Source organism: Tursiops truncatus, chromosome 2 (assembly GCF_011762595.2).
Source record: "Tursiops truncatus isolate mTurTru1 chromosome 2, mTurTru1.mat.Y, whole genome shotgun sequence".
NCBI lineage: Eukaryota > Metazoa > Chordata > Mammalia > Artiodactyla > Delphinidae > Tursiops > Tursiops truncatus.
In genome coordinates, this window is record NC_047035.1 from 104,833,027 (window position 1) to 104,853,278 (window position 20,252).

At 44.7% G+C, this 20,252-nt stretch overlaps 1 protein-coding gene across 9 annotated transcripts in view; it reads left to right on the plus strand.

The window, feature by feature from the left end:
* The window catches only part of TLN2 (talin 2), a 446,949-nt gene that overhangs the window by 290,118 nt on the left and 136,579 nt on the right, over positions 1 to 20,252 (plus strand). For all 9 annotated transcript variants that reach the window (XM_073801108.1, XM_073801106.1, XM_033851753.2 and 6 more), the window contains 9 exons: positions 3,435 to 3,536; positions 4,280 to 4,356; positions 6,910 to 7,090; positions 7,994 to 8,107; positions 10,114 to 10,222; positions 10,985 to 11,193; positions 11,745 to 11,843; positions 16,340 to 16,507; positions 18,240 to 18,534. In XM_073801108.1, coding sequence (XP_073657209.1) covers positions 3,435 to 3,536; positions 4,280 to 4,356; positions 6,910 to 7,090; positions 7,994 to 8,107; positions 10,114 to 10,222; positions 10,985 to 11,193; positions 11,745 to 11,843; positions 16,340 to 16,507; positions 18,240 to 18,534 — 1,354 coding nt within the window. The remainder of the gene's footprint in view (positions 1 to 3,434; positions 3,537 to 4,279; positions 4,357 to 6,909; positions 7,091 to 7,993; positions 8,108 to 10,113; positions 10,223 to 10,984; positions 11,194 to 11,744; positions 11,844 to 16,339; positions 16,508 to 18,239; positions 18,535 to 20,252) is intronic.

Consider the following 20,252-nt stretch of genomic DNA (forward strand, 5'->3'; position numbering starts at 1 on the left):
CTTCGTTGCTGCACGTGGGCTTTCTCTAGTTGCGGCGAGCTGGGGCTACTCTTTGTTGCAGTGAGCGGTCTTCTCATTGTGGTGGCTTCTCTTGTTGCAGAGAACAGGCTCTAGGCACGTGGGGTTCAGTAGTTGTGGTACGTGGGCTCAGTAGTTGTGGCTCATGGCCTCTAGAGCGCAGGCTTAGTAGTTGTGACGCACGGGGCTTAGTTGCTCCGCGGCATGTGGGATCTTCCCAGGCCAGGGCTCGAACCTGTGTCCCCTGCATTGGCAGGTGGATTCCTAACCACCGTGCCACCAGGGAAGTCCCTAGAGTTCCTTTTTTTTTTTTAAAGGCTTCACCAGAGTTTTCTTTTATAAATTTATTTTTTATTTAATTTTGGCTATGTTGGGTCTTCGTTTCTGTGCGAGGGCTTTCTCCAGTTGTGGCAAGTGGGGACCACTCTTCATCGCAGTGTGCGGGCCTCTCACTGCAGCGGCCTCTCCTGTTGTGGAGCACAGGCTTCAGACATGCAGGCTCAGTAGTTGTGGCTCACGGGCCTAGTTGCTCCACGGCATGTGGGATCCTCCCAGACCAGGGCTCGAACCCGTATCCCCTGCACTGACAGGCAGACTCTCAACCACTGCACCACCAGGGAAGCCCCTCCATTTTTTTTTTTTTTTTTTTTTTTTTTTTTGCGGTACGCCAGCCTCTCACCGCTGTGGCCTCTCCCGCTGCAGAGCACAGGCTCCGGACGCGCAGGCCCAGCGGCCATGGCTCACGGGCCCAGCCGCTCTGCAGCATGCGGGATCCCCCCGGACCGGGGCACGAACCCATGTCCCCTGCATCGGCAGGCGGACTCTCAACCACTGCGCCACCAGGGAAGCCCTCCATTTTTATTTATAATCTTTTTGAGCATATTTCTTTGCATAGTGCTCTTAGTAGTTATTCTAGATACTATCATATATGTCTGAAATTAATTACCACCTACTAGCATCAATGTTTCACCACTTCAAATAAAATATAAAAACTTTACTTCCATTTAGGTCTGTTTACACTCCACACTTTTTGAGTATAATTGTTTAAATATTTCTTCTGTATACATTGACCACTACGTGAGATGGTGTTACAGCTTTTGCTTCAACCATAAAATAAAACTGAAGAAAACTCATGAGGTGAAGGATAGTCTATTACATTTACTTCTGTTTTTATCCATCTCATTGTTCTTTCTCTTTCAAGTTCCCAGTCTTCTTTTCTCATTTTCATTATGTTTGGAGAGCTTTCTTTAGCCATTCTTTAAAGGTAGGTCTGCTAGCAACAAATTCTTAGTTTTCCTTCATCTGAGAATGTTATATCCCCTTCATTCATGAAGGTTAATTTTGCCAAATACAGGATTTGAGATCCACAGTTCTTTTCTTTTAGCACTCGAGAAGTGTCATTCTACTTCTTTCTGGCCTCTGTGGTTTCAGAATAGAAATTTTCTGTCATCAGATTGGTATTCCTTTGTAGGTAATATGTTGCTTTTCTATGGATGTTTTTAAGTTTTTCTTTTCTCTAGTTTTCAAAAGTTCTTGGGGTGGGTTTCTTAGGTTGATTCTATTTTGGGTTTGCTTAGCTTCTTGAATTTGTAGGTTTATATCTTTCACTAATTTAGAGACGTTTTCAGCCATTATTTCTTTTAATACTTTTTTTTTGGGGGGGGTGTCCCACACTCTACTCTCCTTCCATATTTCTGATGATATGGATGTTAGGTCTTTTCATATATATATATATATTTTTTTTTTTTTCCCCCTGCCATGCCACACAGCTTGTGTGATCTCAGTTCCTCAGCCAGGAATTGAACCCTGGCTGTGGCAGTGAAAGCCCAGAATCCTAACCACTAGGCCACCAGGGAACTCCCATTAGGTCTTTTTGTAAATTGTTCCACAGACCCCTGAAGCTCTGTTGTATTTTGTCTGTTTCCTGTTGTTTCGCTTGACTAAATTCTGTTGATCTGTTTTCAAGTTTATTGATTCTTTTCTTTGTCATTTCCATACTACTGTTTATATCCTGTGCATTCTACTTCAGTTATGGTATTGTTTAATTCTAAAATTTCAATTTGGTTCCTTTTTATGACTTGGGTTTCTTCGTTGAATCTTTCTATTGTTTTCATTTGTTTTGGGAGAATTTTTAATTGGGCATTGAAACATTTTATTATTCAAAATCAAAATTCCTCATCAGGTAATTCCAACATCTGCTTCATTTCAATATTGGCCTCAGTTGATTATCTTTTTTTTTTTTTTTTTTTTTTTTTTTTTTGCGGTACACGGGCCTCTCACTGTTGTGGCCTCTCCTGTTGCGGAGCACAGGCTCTGGACGCGCAGGCTCAGCAGCCATGGCTCACGGGCCTAGCTACTACAGGGCATGTGGGATCTTCCCAGACCGGGGCACGAACCTGTGTCCCCTGCATCGGCAGGCAGACTCTCAACCACTGCGCCACCAGGGAAGCCCTGATTATCTTTTTTTACGTTGTAGTTATCCTGGTTCTTTACATGAATAGTGATTTTCAATTATATCCTAGATGTTTTGATTATGATAATAGGAGACTCTTGATCTTATTTATATCTTCTGTTGTAGCAGACAGTCAACTTGTTTAGGTTTAGTGTGTAGTGTTCTGGCTGTAGGTTTAGTGTGTAGTGTTCTAGTGTTCAAGTCTTTGTGGACTTGATTTGCAATGGCAGTTTATTTTCTGAGCCCTTGCATTGCTATTCTGGATTGCTTTGTACTTCTGACTCTGCTGGGGTTCCTGTTCAAAGCCTGTTGGTGCTCGGGGTGTGGGGGAAGAAGGTACTTCCTTGGGCCACCTGCTATTGCTGGCTGACCTTTGTTAGGGGAGGTAGAAGCTACTGAGCCTGAATCTACTTATGCCACTGAGTGGAGGGGAGGGAGACACAGGGCTTCACTGTGGCCACTGCTGCAAAGTGACCAGATCACCTGCCTGCCTGGGTTGTGGAGCAGGGCCTGGGATGGCCAGACTTTCACTGCTTTGCAGGTGCTGGTGAGCAACAACCTAGGTTGTGGAGCTGCTTGAGGCTCCCAACTAGGTCTCTGTTGGGCTTCCCCTCTCCTGGTCCCTTGGCCAAAGAGAACAGGCTTTTGAGAACTTACCGTTGGACGTTCCAAGTTTCAGCCCTCTCCAGCACCCAGTCTTTGGGGTATGGGATCTAAAACAAAACTCAAGAACTCTTCAGACTGTGGTTCTTCAGGTCCTGAGGTCACCAGCCAGTCTACCTTTCCAGCTTTCAGAGCCCCTTACCATTGCTTGTTGAATAAATTTTAGGATGTTCAGTTGTATTTAGAGGGGGCAAGCAAGAAAAAGTGAATCCATGCCAGAACCTGTTCCAAAACTGGACCCCCTCACCTTTAAAACTGCTGATGTGCTGTATTTCTTCTAATGTGGGTTTTGTCCCCCCAGGATTTTGGGGAGTATCAGGAAAGCTACTATTCAGTACAGACCACTGAGGGAGAGCAAATATCCCAGCTGATTGCAGGCTACATTGACATCATCCTCAAAAAGGTATTTCATACTGATGCAAATTGGACAACACTTCTCTATTAAAAGACTCAGTTTAGGTGATGAAGCTCCCTGAAAAACAAACAAGCAAGCAGGCATCTCATGGAAAGTACTTGATTCACTGATTGAATCTTTAACATTAAGATTGCTTAAGTGTGAAGTCTTTAACCTCATATCCTAGGAGATTTCTGATTTTGCTGCAGCTCATATTTGTGTCATTGACTGCCAAGTCATGAGCAATAGTGCATCATTTAGCTAATGAATGAGCCTGGCTAACCCCTCAGCGTCTTCCTCTCTACGTAATTGTTATGCTTTCCGGCCTCTATAGAAACTGGCTTTAGGATCTGAAGATATTCCTTTTCTTTCTTCTCTCTCTCTCTCTCTTTTTTAACCTATTTTAATGGGGGGTTATATGCCATAGTGGTATACCTTTCCTAGGGCTTCAAGATACAGCCCACAAAAATAGCCAAGTTCTACCGGAATATTTATATCTATGTCTTGATTTTAACTGTATAAAATTGTGCAGTACTGTTACACAGAAGACATTATATATCTCTCTGTATTAAATAATATATTTCTTTTTCATTACTATTGCTTTGTTTCACCCATCACTTATTAATTATCCAATACAACGAATTTGGGGTAAACCTTAACAGATCTGCTTGTGTGGCTCATTTTAAAAGGCCTCTTAAAATGGTCTTGTGTCAAGACCTGCTGACTTTCGTTTTTGTCTTGTTTTACCTCAGAAACAAAGTAAAGATAGATTTGGACTAGAGGGCGATGAGGAGTCAACTATGTTAGAAGAGTCCGTTTCCCCCAAAAAGTAAGTATCGTTAAGAACACTGGAGAACTGGCTTCTCCCTGGACACAGGGCAGGTTTCCTCGTGCCAGCTCTGGGGCTGTTGCCCTGAAGTCCCTCACGTGGAGGAGGTGATAGTGGATGAGATAGATGAGTCTTGCTTCTCGAAGTGTGGTCCCCAGACCATTGTCATCAGGGTTGAGGGTGTCTTGTTGGGGCAGCGGTGGCTGGGGACTTCAGGGAGACACTGAACAGGATGTAGTGCGTAATTCCACCTTTAGACACAGTGAGCCTTCATGAGTCCTGTTCTGAATTTCTGATTTAAATCTCATAAACTGCATCATTATCATCAGAGCCTGGAGACTGAGTTTAATTCTGTACCTTTGGGCTAGGGGCCTAGCTGGTAGAGGAGTTTTTGTTTATGGGATGCTTTTACCTGCCACGCTTGATACATATGTCATGAGGCAGCAGAGGAACAAGAAAAGAACATGGACCCTGGAGCCAGAGTTACTGGGTTCAAATCTGAGGTCTGTTTTCTAATGTGTGGCCTTGGGGACATTATGAATTTATTTTCTCTGTCTCTTTCATCTCATCTATAAAATGAGAATAATGATTGATCATACTACCTCATAAGTTTGAATTTAATGATTGAGTTACTAATAAAGCACATAAAACAATCCCTGGTACATAATAAATGTTTACTATTATCATCATTTTAAATTCAGAATAATCTCAATTTAGCTCCATTTTATAAATGAGGAAACTGAGATTTATTAAAATTAAGTAAAATCTAATAAGGGAGACTTGTTGACCAAAACCTATTCAGCTACTCCCTTGATGTTAAATAGAGCACTGTAGTAATAACTTTTCTTGTCTGTACTTTATTGTGTGTGTCCATCTTGCTGTCTCACTTGATCTCAGCAGCATCCCCTTGTGGAAGAGGTAGGCTAGATTTTATCATCCCCAGTTCATAGATGAGGAAACCAAAGCTCCTAGAGGTTAGTTGAGATGCGTGCATGTGGCAGAGCCAGGACTCAGATTCAGGTGTTCTGATGTCTCCTATAGTGCACTGCCAGAGAGTTCGAGCATATTCCACCACGTTGAAGTTGTCTAGTAATAGGAATTGTTTCTCTGATGTTGCTACTCTGTACACTTTCTCACAGTTTGCATCATAATCCCCTTGAAGGTGCTTTTCCGTTTGTCCCTTATTTGTACGCAAGTTGGAACCAAATTTGATGTGGTGCATTTCAAGTACTACTTGCTACCCTCTGGCAAAAGACCTTAATTTCTTGAAATTATTAATGACCATTAGATGGACATTAGTAACCTAGTACTTCCTAATAGGGTGAGCTGTTCACTTCCTAGGATTCTGCTGTGCTTGAACTTCTCCTAGGAGCAGCTCAGTAAGTGTCTGAGCCCCGCGTGCTGGGACCCTCCCCACTGATGCAGACGGCATCATGGTGCGGTCTGGTCATGGCAAGCAGGTAGAGTGGTCCAGGGGAGTTCCTCATCACTAGACCTTCCACTTCGCCCTGTATTAGACATTGGCTGAGATCTTGCAATGCAGCTGAGCTCCGAGAGGAGCCATAGATCCACCCTCCCTAGTGCCAGCCCCTCCGCAGATGTTAATGTTGCTGTGTGGATGCCTGTTGCTTGGAATCCTAGCTTGGCTCACAAGCTTTGCCCTGGACAACAGGGAGTGACCTGCAGTGGTTCCAGAACCCTGGGACAGAGGCTGCTGTGCCTTAATGCAGCTGCTCAGCAACCCTGCCCCCCCACCCCACCCCCCTGCCCCCCCACCCCGCAGACTCCCCCGGACTCTCCCTGTGGGTTTGTCCACTGGGCTATGAGGCACCTGTGCCACCCTCAGATTCTTACCTTCATATGCTCAAAGTCCTTTACACTCACTGCTCATTCTAGGAAAATATGAAGAAGTAAAAAAACTGACAATTTTTTTTATTAGATGCCCTAGGAGTCTTCCCAGACTTAAGTTGAAATGATCTGGAAGAGAGCCAAAGTCTGCCAATCATCAAAGTTTCTAAGGTGTTGAAACAGCCTTTGTGGTCAATGGCTTTTGACCTGGGGAAGGGGAGCTAAGCTGTGGGAGATTTTAAGTTCTTTTCCACGCTTCTTCCTTCAAGCTAAGGATAAATGGTCTCTGTCCCCGGGGGGCTTAGAATAGAACGTGGCACACAGTAGATAAGGTGTTGAATGAATGCTATTTCAGGTAGAATTTACAAAATAATAGATCAGTGTATCCAAAACATTCACTTATGCCTAGAACATCATTATTTTTTGTGTCTTTTTAAGAACAACTAATAGCATAATGCCATGAACCTATCAACTAGATACACTGGGAGTAGTTATTTATATTACTGATTATAAAAGGATTAATTCATCTCAGGGTTCTGCTGAAACATTTTAGTGCTGCTACTTCGTTCACAATTCTGTCTGTATTTGCTTCTTGGAAACTGGTTGCCATAGCATGAAGCAGTGAACACTGGTGACACCTGTGGTATCTTATTACACTCCCTGTGAATGGCCACCTCGCAGTGACCAAAGCGTCTGTCCCCCTAGGTCCACCATCTTGCAGCAGCAGTTCAATCGCACCGGGAAGGTGGAGCATGGTTCAGTGGCACTGCCGGCCGTGATGCGCTCCGGCTCCAGCGGGCCTGAGACCTTCAATGTTGGAAGCATGCCCTCCCCACAGCAGCAGGTCATGGTTGGACAGATGCACCGAGGCCACATGCCCCCGCTGGTGAGGCTACCAGGGGACTTGCCCTGCTCGTCACTATGCTGCCTTTGGTGTCCAGGGAGCCACACCAGCCTGGGGATAGGTTGTGTGTGTCATCCTCACTCTCACTACTTCCTGTCTGAATCCTGGCTCTTCAGCTGTGCAGTCCCAATGCCTAATTCCCAGTGTGTTTTCTTTTAAATGGGTGGCTCTGGCAATGCCCTGTCTAGGACCACAGGTGTCCTTTAGGGCTGGACAAGGACCAGTGGCCTCTCCACGTGGTTTGCGAGAGAGGGATAGGACCCTGCTCCCCTGCCTGTTCATCGGCCCAGATACCCCTCAGGGAGGCTTAGAAGTAGACCAAGTCTCTTCCGATCCACACATTTCCCCCCAGCGGATCATTGGTTCTTTCTGCTGTGCTGGTCTACCTGACTCGGGGCCTCTCTCAGGCCTGCTCTGGAATCCCATGCTTTGGGGCAAGAACTTTTTGAAAGCAGAAGAGCCTTAAAGTCCAGAGGTGATTTGAGTGGAGAAGCGTGTTGACTGTAGGTTTGGGTGGAATCTTATTTACCAAGAAGAGTTCTGATGTAGCACACCCATGTGATTCCTGTGCAGGAGACCTTCTGTCCGGAGCACTCAAGGATTGGGTCCCCTGAGCTCCCCTGCAGGGACTCTTCCTGAGCCTTCTTGTTTTCCACACTCTGCTGATGAGAATCACCCTATTGCAAACACTCATATTTAGTGTCCTACTAATGTATTATAATACCTACTGGCCCCCCGTTGAAATAGGAGCTGGTTCAGGCAGTTTGTTGAGACGTACCCTGGGCTGCTTTCTCATGATCTCAGGTCCACTTTCCTTGCTCATGTAGAGCCTGTGTTGCCAGTCTAGGAATGTGGTGTGACCCCTTGTGTTACCTGCCTTTGTAGACCTCGGCCCAGCAGGCCCTCATGGGGACCATCAACACGAGCATGCACGCTGTCCAGCAGGCCCAGGACGACCTCAGTGAACTTGACTCCCTGCCGCCTCTCGGCCAGGATATGGTAAGTGTTGTTCAGTGTTTTTATTCGATGTCTCTGCCCTGGCAGAAAACGGGGTTCTGTGCTCTGGCTGGATTCAGTGAGATGAATCTCTGTCTCCAGCTAGGTGAGTTGGAAGTCCATGTTTTTTCAAGAGATGGAGTCTCCATCTCTAGGCTGCACCACAGGAGGAGACAATCCTAGGGTGCTACAGGCTGTCGGCAGTACCCCATAAGGGCTAAGAACTTGGACTCGAGTCTTATCATTTGGACCCAGATTCCAGCTCTACTGCTCAATGGCTGTGTGAATCTGGGCAGCTTACTCTCTCTAAGCCTCCATTCTGTCATCCCTGAGTAGGGCTGTTGTGAAGACCCAACCATCCAATCATGTAAGGAGTTCTGAGTCCCGCACCTAACACGTAGTGAGAGCCCGGTGAGTATTAGCTGGGTTTGTTGTTAGTATTTACCCATGGTTCACACACCTGAGCAAGCATCACAGTCTTTCAGAGGGCTTTGCTAAAACAGATTGCTGGGCCCCTCCCCCATTGTTTCTAATATGCAGCCAGGGTTGAAGACCACTGCTTTAAGACTGCCTGACCCTCGTAGGGCCAGAACCAAGACACAATTTGTAGCCTCATCTTGTCCAGCCAGGCTAACTGCCTCCAAGTTTTCCCTGCTCGGTGTTTTTCCTTTGTGTACTTGTGTACCTGCAGGGTGCAGCATCCTTAGTGCTGTTTCTCCCAGGCCCCTGAAGTCATTAAATATTTTGCTTTGGGGAGCTTGAGAGTAAAAATACATATGGCAGACTCCCATATCCAGCACAGTTGTGAGAGAAAGTTTTAAAATATCTGGATTTCATATTCTTGCTTCACCAATTTTCAAAGAGTTAGTATATAAAATATTTTAGTGCTAGACATACACTGAACCAAGATTAATATTTTGGGAATGTTTTGGGAAGCAGATCAGCACCTTATATAACCATAGGATCATCATTACCAGTGTATAAATGAGCATTTATTGGCTAAGACCAGAAACAGCCAAAAACAGAATTTGCTATTTATAGGGTCAAATGAACATGAAGTATAAGAACTAGAAAGGTTTTAAAAGACCATTGAGTGAGATTCCACAGTAGAAGAAATGAAAGGCACAGGAGTTGGGTGAAGTGTGCTCGAAGTCATATCATTTGTTAGTGGTAGAGCTGGATCCAGAGCAGGGGTCTTGACAACCACCTCCCAAAACCCTACCAGGAAAGGTGCCACGTCAACATGACATTCATCTTGTGAACAAAAGACAATTGCTACGCTGATAGAACACGCATGAGCTAGAACACCCTAATTCTAACCCCATTCTCTAAAAAACAAGATGAAGATTAGCAACAGTTGTTGTTGCCACTGTGCAGTATTATTATGAGATACTAATTTTTTTTATATATATAAATTTATTTATTTATTTATTTTTGGCTGTGTTGGGTCTTCGTTTCTGTGCGAGGGCTTTCTCTAGTTGCGGCGAGCGGGGGCCACTCTTCATCGCGGTGTGCGGGCCTCTCACTGTCGCGGCCTCTCTTGTCGCGGAGCACAGACTCCAGACGCGCAGGCTCCGTCGTTGTGGCTCACGGGCCCAGTTGCTCCGCGGCATGTGGGATCTTCCCAGACCAGGGCTCGAACCCGTGTCCCCTGCATTGGCAGGCAGATTCTCAACCACTGCGCCATGAGGGAAGCCCCATGAGATACTAATTATTTTCAATTTTTAAATTGAATTTACCTACATAAAGCCACAGAATTTTTCTCTCCAAGATCTTAAAGACAACATAACGTGAGTAAAAAGTACTGAGAAATTACGTGCCATTCAGCATGAGTGAATGAGCAAGAAGCCTGTTAAGTACATCGTTCAAGGTGACTTAAGGGCCTCGTTGGTGCTGGCCCAGTGAAAATAGTGTGGCCAAAACGCTGGTCTCATTTTATGGCACAACTTCTCTGGTTTCCTGGGCAATCCTGTGCAGCACTTTTGTCATGAAGTTGTCTGGTTTTGCAGGCGTCTAGGGTATGGGTTCAGAATAAAGTCGACGAATCCAAACATGAAATCCACTCTCAAGTCGATGCCATCACAGCTGGAACAGCTTCAGTTGTTAACCTCACAGCCGGTAAGTCCCTGAGGAATTTGTGGTGTATTGTGATTTTGTTAAAAACAAACGTTCTTATTCTTTGATTGAAACAACAGATTTGTCCTATTCTGAGAGGAGAGTCTATTATTAGGCCCTCACAATGCTTCAGACATTTTCTCCCACTGACCCAGGAGAAATGCGGTGAACATCTCATACCTTTTTGTCTGGATCATGCATCATCAGTAAAAACCACTTATCCAGCTCTTCTCATTGTTCAAGCTGCTGGACATACTTCAAAGTATATCGAGGCCAGTTTCTCCCTTCTGAGAGATTACAGTCTCAAAATGGTTTTAGATGACTAGCCATCATGGGTGCCTTCTTCTGTCTTGTCCAGCCATGGTCTCCTCTGTATAGCATGACTCCCAGCCTTGCACTGTCACATGAGAGCCAGGGAAGATCTTGGCTTCACCAAGCAGCGTTGCAGTGTTTCAGGGGTAGAGTTGAGCTCTCCAAGCGGCTGACCTTGGAGCAGCCTTCTGAAAAGGGCCGTGAGATGCTGATTCTTCCTTGGGAATTTTAAAGGTGCACATGCTCAGTATCTTAATATATGAGGCCTCGGGGTAAAAGGACCCCATGAAGAGCAGTACCTTGGAGATGGGGAGACGTCTGACTCCTGCAGGATGGGAGCGTCGTTGGTGGGGGCAGGGTTCTGCTGCCAGTGTTACCCTGTTTCCTGTCAACCTGGGCTCCCCTCAACCTTCACCACCCTCCTTGGATGGTTATGGTCCTTCTCTGTCCCAGGTGACCCTGCAGACACCGACTACACCGCTGTGGGGTGTGCCATCACCACCATTTCTTCCAACCTGACGGAGATGTCCAAGGGCGTGAAGCTGTTGGCGGCCCTCATGGACGATGAGGTAGGCAGCGGGGAGGACTTGCTCAGAGCTGCAAGGACCCTCGCCGGGGCCGTGTCGGATTTGCTGAAAGCTGTGCAGCCGACTTCTGGAGAGGTGAGCTTTGGGGCCATCAGTCACTCAGGTTCTGAGGGAGGTGCAGCCTCTGGGTCCCATGCGGTTCTTGCTTCCTGAGCTGTCCCTTCCATCCTGACGACTCATGTTCCCACCCTCTGGGGTTTGGAGTTGGTGAACTGGGTGCAGAAACCATGGTTCAACCTTTGAGACTGGTTGAGCTCTTAGTAGGAAGCCTCCTTTCCCCACCCAAGGGTACTTGATTAGATGTAACCTCAGAAACTAACACACATGACCAATACACATTTAAAGGGGATACAAGTCTGTACGCTAATTTCCTACCAGCTGAATGAGGCTCATTATTTGAGCATTTCACATCTATGCAGCCATTGCTGGTTTGTGAGCCACAGGCATTTCCTTGCATAGATTCCACCAGGACGTGGATGTCTCCCGTCTGGCAGATAGTTCAAGAGTCTCACTGAGGTGCAGGAGGAGGCCATCCTGTAGGATTCCTCTTCCTGCACTGCCCTGTCTGACGGCGCTGGGGAGGCAATGCATTCTCTTTCCCACTAAGATGTGCTCTGTGTTCGTAGCCTCGACAGACAGTTTTGACCGCTGCTGGAAGTATTGGACAAGCCAGTGGAGATCTTCTGCGGCAGATCGGAGAGAATGAGACTGATGAGCGATTCCAGGTAAGATATTTGCAGCCCATAACCTTGGAGCCTAAGCGATGGCCTTAGACCCAAGCAGGGAGAAGGTAATGAAAAACTGAGTCTTCCTTGAGCAGACAAAAAAAAAGATGAAGGTGGATTATCTCCGAGTGTGGTCTTTATGTGTTAAAGAAAAAGAATTTTTAATTGAAAGACTCATTTCACTTACATCGTGCATCACCACTTTGAAACACTTACTTAGCTGTTCTCACTAGTAAGCATGCTACACTTTCTTCAAACACAGATACGGATGGAATAATGTCACAACCACCCTTATACTGACCACCCAACCTCTAGAGTTATCAACTCGTGGCCAAGCTTGTTTTATCTATTTGGGGTGGTTTTTAATTGCATCATTCTTTTCTTTTCTTTCTTTTTTTTATGAAGACATTACTTTTTAAAAATGTTTTTATTTTTTACCTTATAAAGTTATTTCTTTATTTTTGGCTGTGTTGGGTCTTCGTTGCTGTGTGTGGGCATTCTTTAGTTGCGGCAAGCGGGGGCTACTGTTCATTGTGGTGCGCGGGCTCTCATTGCAGTGGCTTTTCTTGTTGTGGAGCACGGGCTTTAGGTGCGTGGGCTCAGTAGTTGTGGCTTGCGGGCTTAGTTGCTCTGCGGCATGTGGGATCTTCCTGGACCAGGGATCAAACCTGTGTCCCTTGCATTGGCAGGTGGATTCTTTTTTTTTTTTTTTAAATATCTTCATTGGAGTGTAATTGCTTTACAATGTTGTGTTAGTTTCTGCTGTACAACAAAGTGAATCAGCTGTAAGTATACATATATCCCCATATCCCCTCCCTCTTGAGCCTCCCTCCCATCCTCCCTACCCACCCCTCTAGGTGGTCACAAAGCACCGAGCTGATCTCCCTGTGCTATGTGGCTGCTTCCCACTAGCTATCTATTTTACATTTGGTATGTCAATGCTACTCTCTCACTTCGTCCCAGCTTCCCCTTCCCCAGCGGGAGGATTCTTAACCACTGTGCCACCAGGGAAGTCCCTAATTGCATCATTCTTGAGTTCACATGTAAGAGTGAAAACACGGGCGCTCCCTTACACTCTGCTGACACATAGGACAGGCTTTCCTTTGTGTTTAGAGCTGGGTCTCTTGTCTGTGTCATATCCAAAACCACAAGTGTGGCAGTCTTTTTTGTCACCCCTTTTTTTTCGATACCAGGGACGTGTCCTCTGGGGATCAGCTGTAGCCACTGTTTGCAGCTGGCTGGATGCACTGCCAGCTCAGACAAGATCTCAACCTGTTTGCCTCTATTCCCAGACCCCACAGATGGGGCGCAGAGGCCTTCTGCCAGGGATCTTCAGGCTCAGATGAACTCTTCACATACTTGTGGGAAGATGCCTTTCATTCCTCATCCTCCTAAGTCTTCATTTTACAAGTAACATACAAATACATTCTAATTAAACTGTTATAGTTTGAGCCCTTGTTCTCTGGAAGATGCCCTTTTCCAAATCCTATGTCAGGTTCAATGTTTGGGATTTCTGTAGAATTCAGAATTAAAGGATCATTCAACTTTCCATTAGCGTTCAAGTCGCTTCGGGGCAATTTTGCTTGCTATTTTGTCTAGAACTGCCGAACTTCATCACCTCAAGACGTGTCAGTTACGCTAAGACATGGTCATGTATGTTGTGGATACATGAAACATGTACCTTCTCTACTCTCCACATTCCTGGGGTGCTGGGAACATAGCACTCATTCAGATCCTGCAATACAATGAGACATTCAGTGCATGAACATTCATGTGATCATGGAGGCTGAGACCCATAATGAGTGGTAGGAGTATTTCTGGAAGCCATTTCTGTGCTGGAATGTCCAATAATAACTATAAACAGAATTAACTGTAGACCACATAAATACATCTCAGTAAAGCCAAGCGAATTATGTCCCCATCCTGACTTCCCCTTAGTCAGATCCTCAAACTACCCTTGTGTGTCCTGTGCATTCTGTATTAGAGCAAGTAATTCTTTGTAGGTAGGTACCTACTTAGGAATTGCGTAAATACGAGATCCATCTGTTGGTTTACTTGGTTAATTATCTTGATGCAGTCAACTTATTTTCCAAAGTGTTTGGGAAGATTGAGAGGGAAGTCACAGTCCTTCGTTAAGGCATCTCGTATATCCTTGAGTATGTATGTATGTATGTATGTATGTATGTATGTATGTATGTATTTTTGGCTATGTTGAGTCTTCACTGCTGCACATGGGCTTTCTCTAATTGCACCGAGCGGGGGCTACTCTTCTTTGCGGTGTGTGGGCTCTAGGCGCGCAGGCTCAGTAGTTGTGGCGCACGGGCTTCGTTGCTCCGTAGCATGTGAGATCTTCCCAGACCATGGATCAAACCCATGACCCCTGCATTGGCAGGCAGATTCTTAACCACTGTGCCACCAGAGAAGTCCCTGCCTTGAGGTGTTTTTTGTTTTTCTTTTAAGATTTTCCTCTTTTTTTTTCTTTGACAGACCGTTTCCATCACAGTGTAAATGCAAACTCCGCCTCCTAATATCTGCTTCTATGCAGACGTGCTAGGGAAGCAGGTTCAAGTTTAGGGTAGGTCCTGTGGAGGCGTTCTTAACAGGCGAAGGCCTGGCTTGAATGTTTCCCGTTCTCTAGGTAAACACCAGGACAGTAAGGTGATCCTACAACCTCCTCCAGTTATGGGTAGCCCCTGGCTTACTGACATTGGATTTCTTACTCTCTATTTTTCTGATTCTTGAGATCCTATCTTGGAGCTTTTTATTGAGTTTTCAATGTACTGCATGTTCCCAGAGTTAACAAAGATTTATTTTACATGAGCTGCATAATAGTGGTCTTGTTGAAAAGTTTGACAAGGGCCTTGTCAGCAACTATAGCCATAGTATCACGTTCTTTTTCTAACTGTATTTTTTTTTTTCTGGGACAAAATTAATTGGAGGAGCAGGATTTCTATAAATGAGTCTAACAAAGCCCTTTAGAACCGTCAAGAGTCTGCATGACCGAATCTTGGTCCCTGGGTGAAAAGATGGATCCTATCAAGGGAAGGAATACTTTGACCCATTTTGGGAAGACTGCTTTTAAAAATCTTGATAATAATTTGTGACATTCAAATTTTGTTTTCCCTGAGCATTGAGATAGATGTCCAAGAACTGTAACTTTGCAGGCCATGCTGGGAGCAGTTTCTAGAAGTTGTATGACAGATGAGTGCCAGTCAGATCCCAAAGGCATCTTCAACTTTCGGCACCACAGGCTGTGGTTTTCCCTTGGACATCCAGTAAACACCAGAGACCTAAAAAAGGCTGGACCAAGCTGTTCCTTTCAGGCTGCTTTGTTGTTGTCCATTTTAAAAGCTGCTTATTTGGTGGATTCATGGGTTTCTGATTTGCCGGGATAAGGTAGAGTCTTTGCTCTGTGTACAATTGTACAGGCTAAACACTCTTCCCAGTATATCTTCTCATAAAATACCTTGTTGTAAAGACTCTGTGGTGCCCTTTGCATTCAGAATCGAAAGTGCTTTTCATTATCTGATGAATTAATAAAGACTTCTGACCACACTTCCTCTGGGAGAAAGCCTTGACATGTTCAAAATAATAATGGCTTATATGTTTGGGAAAGCATTTCCAAACCAAATAAATGACTTTCAGTATTAAAAGCCAAGAAGTGAATTAAACGTAGCAGTGGTGATTCTTCAGGTCACAGAAGCGGGTGACACATCTGATGGGCTAAGTCAAAGGATTCTCCATCCTGCAGGCAGAAAGCCTTTATGTTGACTTGAAGCATAAACTGATCTCTCAAGGCGCAGAGCTCCTTGCATCTTCAGTGAGGTCTTCTTGTAGCTGGTTTATTTATGTAGGCTCTCTTTCCACTTTTCATAATAATTCATCTCCATCCAGAAGGCTACAGAACACTGAGAATCACTTATGTTCAGAGCATTCACGGGCTCTTGAGCTGGAGGTGCTATCCGTGCATGTTCAACGTTGCCCTCTGGAGGCCAAGATGTGGCTGAATTTCTGATGACGGCTTGGATCTTGTGCAAAGTAGAAATCAGAAAAATAAATTTTCAAGTTAGAGTGGGGCATGATGATGGAGGCCGTGAATTTTATCCTTCCTGCTGCTCATAGTGTATATTTTCAGCTGATCCACCACAAACTCAGGAGATGTTGTCAAGATTCTAAGTGTTGTTTAAGTGCACAAGTGTGAGTCAGTGGTTAAAATACAAGCCTTTCCCTCACACTAACCTATTTTGGATTGAAACCTATGCTACTTAATGTATAGGAGACTGTTATTAGGATGTAGGTCTCCTTCCTTAATTAGCTCTCAGGCTAACTGGACATTTCAGAAAAATAAATGGGAAAATATTTTTCTAAAGTACGGAAGGAAAAAGGTCAAATGGAATTTTAATAAAATGTTTAAGTGGATCACCACACTTTACTTTCAAGCTGTGAAGCGTGATTAGGAAAATATAAATGACTATTTTTTTTTTCCCTTTTCTTAGGACGTCTTAATGAGTTTGGCCAAAGCTGTTGCCAATGCTGCTGCCATGTTGGTACTAAAGGCAAAGAATGTGGCCCAAGTGGCCGAGGACACAGTCCTACAGAACAGGGTGATTGCTGCCGCCACCCAGTGCGCCCTCTCCACCTCCCAGCTTGTGGCGTGTGCCAAGGTAAGCCAGCTGGCACCCCAGCCCTTTCTACAGAGTGTCACACGCTCTCATCTGCCTCCAGGCATTGAGAGGAACCAGGGGCAGAACTTGTTAAAATTGTCTAAGACTTAGAGCTTGCTTCAGGTGTCTTTTAGGTGACATGACAGGATTTTAGTATAAGGTGTCCAGTTCTTTAATCATTTTTTCCTTGTTCAAGTCCTCAGGCAGTGGTCCTTTTTGTATCTCATTGCCATTTCTCCATGCCAATTGCTGTGTCTCCCCTTTGGACTTCTCAGCATGTCTTCTTTACCCCTGTGCACAAAGAGCTCTTGGATTGTGTAGTTACAGCATTAGATATGGGTTCAGTAATAATCCGTAGAGTCCATGGGAGCCCTTTCTGCACTGCACAGAATCAGAAGGGGGTAATGATGAAGTTCATGGTTGCCAGTTAGGATGTACACCCTCTGTGTAATACACTACTTCATTAAGCACCATCATCCCCGGTTTACTGAAGAGGAAACTGAGGCCCTTAGATGTTACTGATGACAGCCACAGAAATCGTAAGTGGCAGGACTAGGGTTGCAACTCGGGCCAGTCTGACTTCAGATACCCTTTCCACTCAACCATGTGTATCTTTGCTGAGATGACGTGTCACAAGATGGGAGCCATCTGTTTCTCAACCTGATGACATAACATATTGTACAGATGTGTAATCTGGTTCAGCCTGGCATTTCTGGTCCTATCGGAGGATTTGCAACATCAGTCAGAGGGGTCACTGATGGTCTCCCTCCTGCTTTCCTCGTTCACAATCCTAGTATCACAGATTACTGACACAACTCCCCTAATCTTTCAAATAATTTAGAGGCAGAGTTCCAGGAAATATAATATATTCCTCTGGAAAAAAATATAATTCTTTTACATAGTCTTTTTTTTTTTTTTTTAAACATCTTTATTGGAGCATAATTGCTTTACAATGGTATGTTAGTTTCAGCTTCACAACAAAATGAATCAGTTATATATATACATATGTTCCCATATCTCTTTCCTCTTGCGTCACCCTCCCTCCCACCCTCCCTATCCCACCCCTCCAGGCGGTCACACAGCACCGAGCTGATCTCCCTGTGCTATGCGGCTGCTTCCCACTAGCTATCTACCTTACGTTTGGTAGTGTATACATGTCCAAGCCTCTTTATTGCTTTGTCACCGTTTACCCTTCCCCCTCCCCATAGCCTCAAGTCCATTCTCTAGTAAGTCTGTGTCTTTATTCCTGTTTCACCCCTAGGTTTTTCATGACATTTTTTTTTTTCTTAAATTCCATATATATGTGTTAGCATACGGTATTTGTCTCTCTCTTTCTGACTTACTTCACTCTGTATGACAGACTCTAGGTCTATCCACCTCATTACAAATAGCTCACTTTTACATAGTCTTTATCTCAGCTCAGAAGACTCAATTCAGAGGTTCCTAAGAGCAGGAGGTATAAAGGGTAAATATCAGAAATTTCTCTCTACAGAAGTAGTCAGTAGTATCAATGGTTGTAGAGCACTAATGGAGATGAAAGTTAACGGGCATCTAAAATCACAAAGTGAAATGGTGAAGTATGAGAAACCTCAGTGATGGTTTGGTTGAATCCCTGGTCCTATAAATAAGGAACTGAGGCCCAGACCACGGAAGGATGTGGTGGAAATGCTAGTGGGTGCTGGATTCCAGAGTTGTCCCACGGTAACCAAGACTCACTCCTGTCTCGCTTCAGGTCGTGAGCCCCACCATCAGCTCCCCTGTGTGCCAGGAGCAGCTGATTGAAGCAGGGAAGCTCGTGGACCGCTCAGTGGAGAACTGCGTCCACGCCTGCCAGGCAGCCACCGACGACACTGAGCTGCTGAAGCAGGTCAGCGCGGCGGCCAGTGTGGTCAGCCAGGCCCTCCACGATCTCCTGCAGCATGTGCGACAGTTCGCCAGCCGAGGCGAGCCCATTGGTCGCTATGACCAGGCCACCGACACCATCATGTGTGTCACCGAGAGCATCTTCAGCTCCATGGGCGATGCTGGTGAGGGGCTGGTCTGTGGGTGGGCCGGTCGGTTTAGGGTTCCCTGATGGTGATGATTGTGAGTGAGTCGGACGATGGTTGCCTGGACATCTGGCAAAAGGGCAAGTTCTCATCCGCCTCAGTCAGAGACTTCTTCCCTGAGGCTGGGAAGAAGATTTGAGACTCCTTATGTGCCTGTCCCAGCAACACTGAAAGACTTAACGTTAACTAGGGTATCTTTATTTAATAATTTAGTTACACAGTAAATCCCTTTTGTTCCAAGAATGTCCACGTTGGATACGGTAAAGTTGGTGCAGCCACAGGGGTAGGCAAGAATGAGGCTTGGAATGAAGTTTATTATACTGACAGGTCCCACACGGGGTCACTGCGTGTCACACAGGGTCACAGGGGAAGCATCGAGTTCTGATCAGATGGCAGAAGTCAGGATTGAGGAGAGAGCTTAGGCCACCACCTATGTTGGGATTTCTGTGGGAAAGGCAAGATGAACAGCTTAAGTTTGGCAAGTCTGAATAATTTCAGCTGGCTCTACCCTTATAGAGTGATCCCTAGTTGCCTGGTCCATGGCTCTGGGATGATGAAGGCAGAGGAATATTGTCTCCTGGGCTGTAGGGACCAGACAGAGGATGACTCTGGATTGGGTAGTTTACCACCATGTTCTTGGCTAGACCCTTTACTATCTCTAAGTATTGGCTAGCTCTGGGAGAGGCAGTCTCTTTCCAACCAGAAAGGTTTTTCTAAGATGTCAAACATCACGAGAGATAGATATATATATATATATAATGTATGTATGTATGTAAAATGCACCTTTTCAGTCTATTAGTTAAAAATTATGTCTCCCCAGACCCAGCCCATCACTATCCCATCTAAATCTCTAGAATTGACCACTTACCAATTTCTGTTTCATCTTTGCAGAAATGTTCAATCTTCCTACTGACATTTATGTGTATGTACAACACCCTCTTTCTTTTCATATTAATGGAATTCTGTTACACATACTCTTCTGCAACCTTTTCCACTGAATATATTAGAAAGTTTCTTCATGTTGACCTATACACTAATCTTTTTAATGACAGCATAGTATTCTATTCAATGAATGCATCATAATCTACTTAACCAGTTGTCTTTTAATGGACATTTAGGTGGTTTCCAAGTTTCTGTTTGTTTTACAAAATTAATATTGCAGTAACCATTCTTGTAAAAATATCTCTGTTTACTTTGGGGAGTATATGTAGGATAAATTCCTATCAGTTGAATTTCTGGGCCAATAAGTATGTACATTTTTTATTTTAAACGTGTCTGAAGTTTCTCTCCAGAAAGGTTCCACAATTTGCAACCCTACCAGGAGTTTGTAAGAAGTCTATTTTCCTACTTCTTCCTCAGCACAGAGCAACACTTCTTAACGACTATATTTTTAAAGAAAATTACCTTGTGATTTTCTCTATCCTTCTTAAGTGATTTAAGAGATGGCACTGCTCCACACATCTGGATTTTTTTGGTTCTTTTGTTTTTATTTTTTTTAATAAACTTTTTACTTTGGAATATTTTTTCTATATACAGTAAAGTTGCTGGGGTAATAGACTTCTCTTGTACCCTTCCCAGTTTCCCTCCTTTTTAGCATCTCCGTTAGGCCGCGGGACATTGGTCAGAACTGGGAGATGAGCATTGGTATGTTACTGTTAACTAAACTACGGACATGGTTCAGATTTCACCAACTTTTC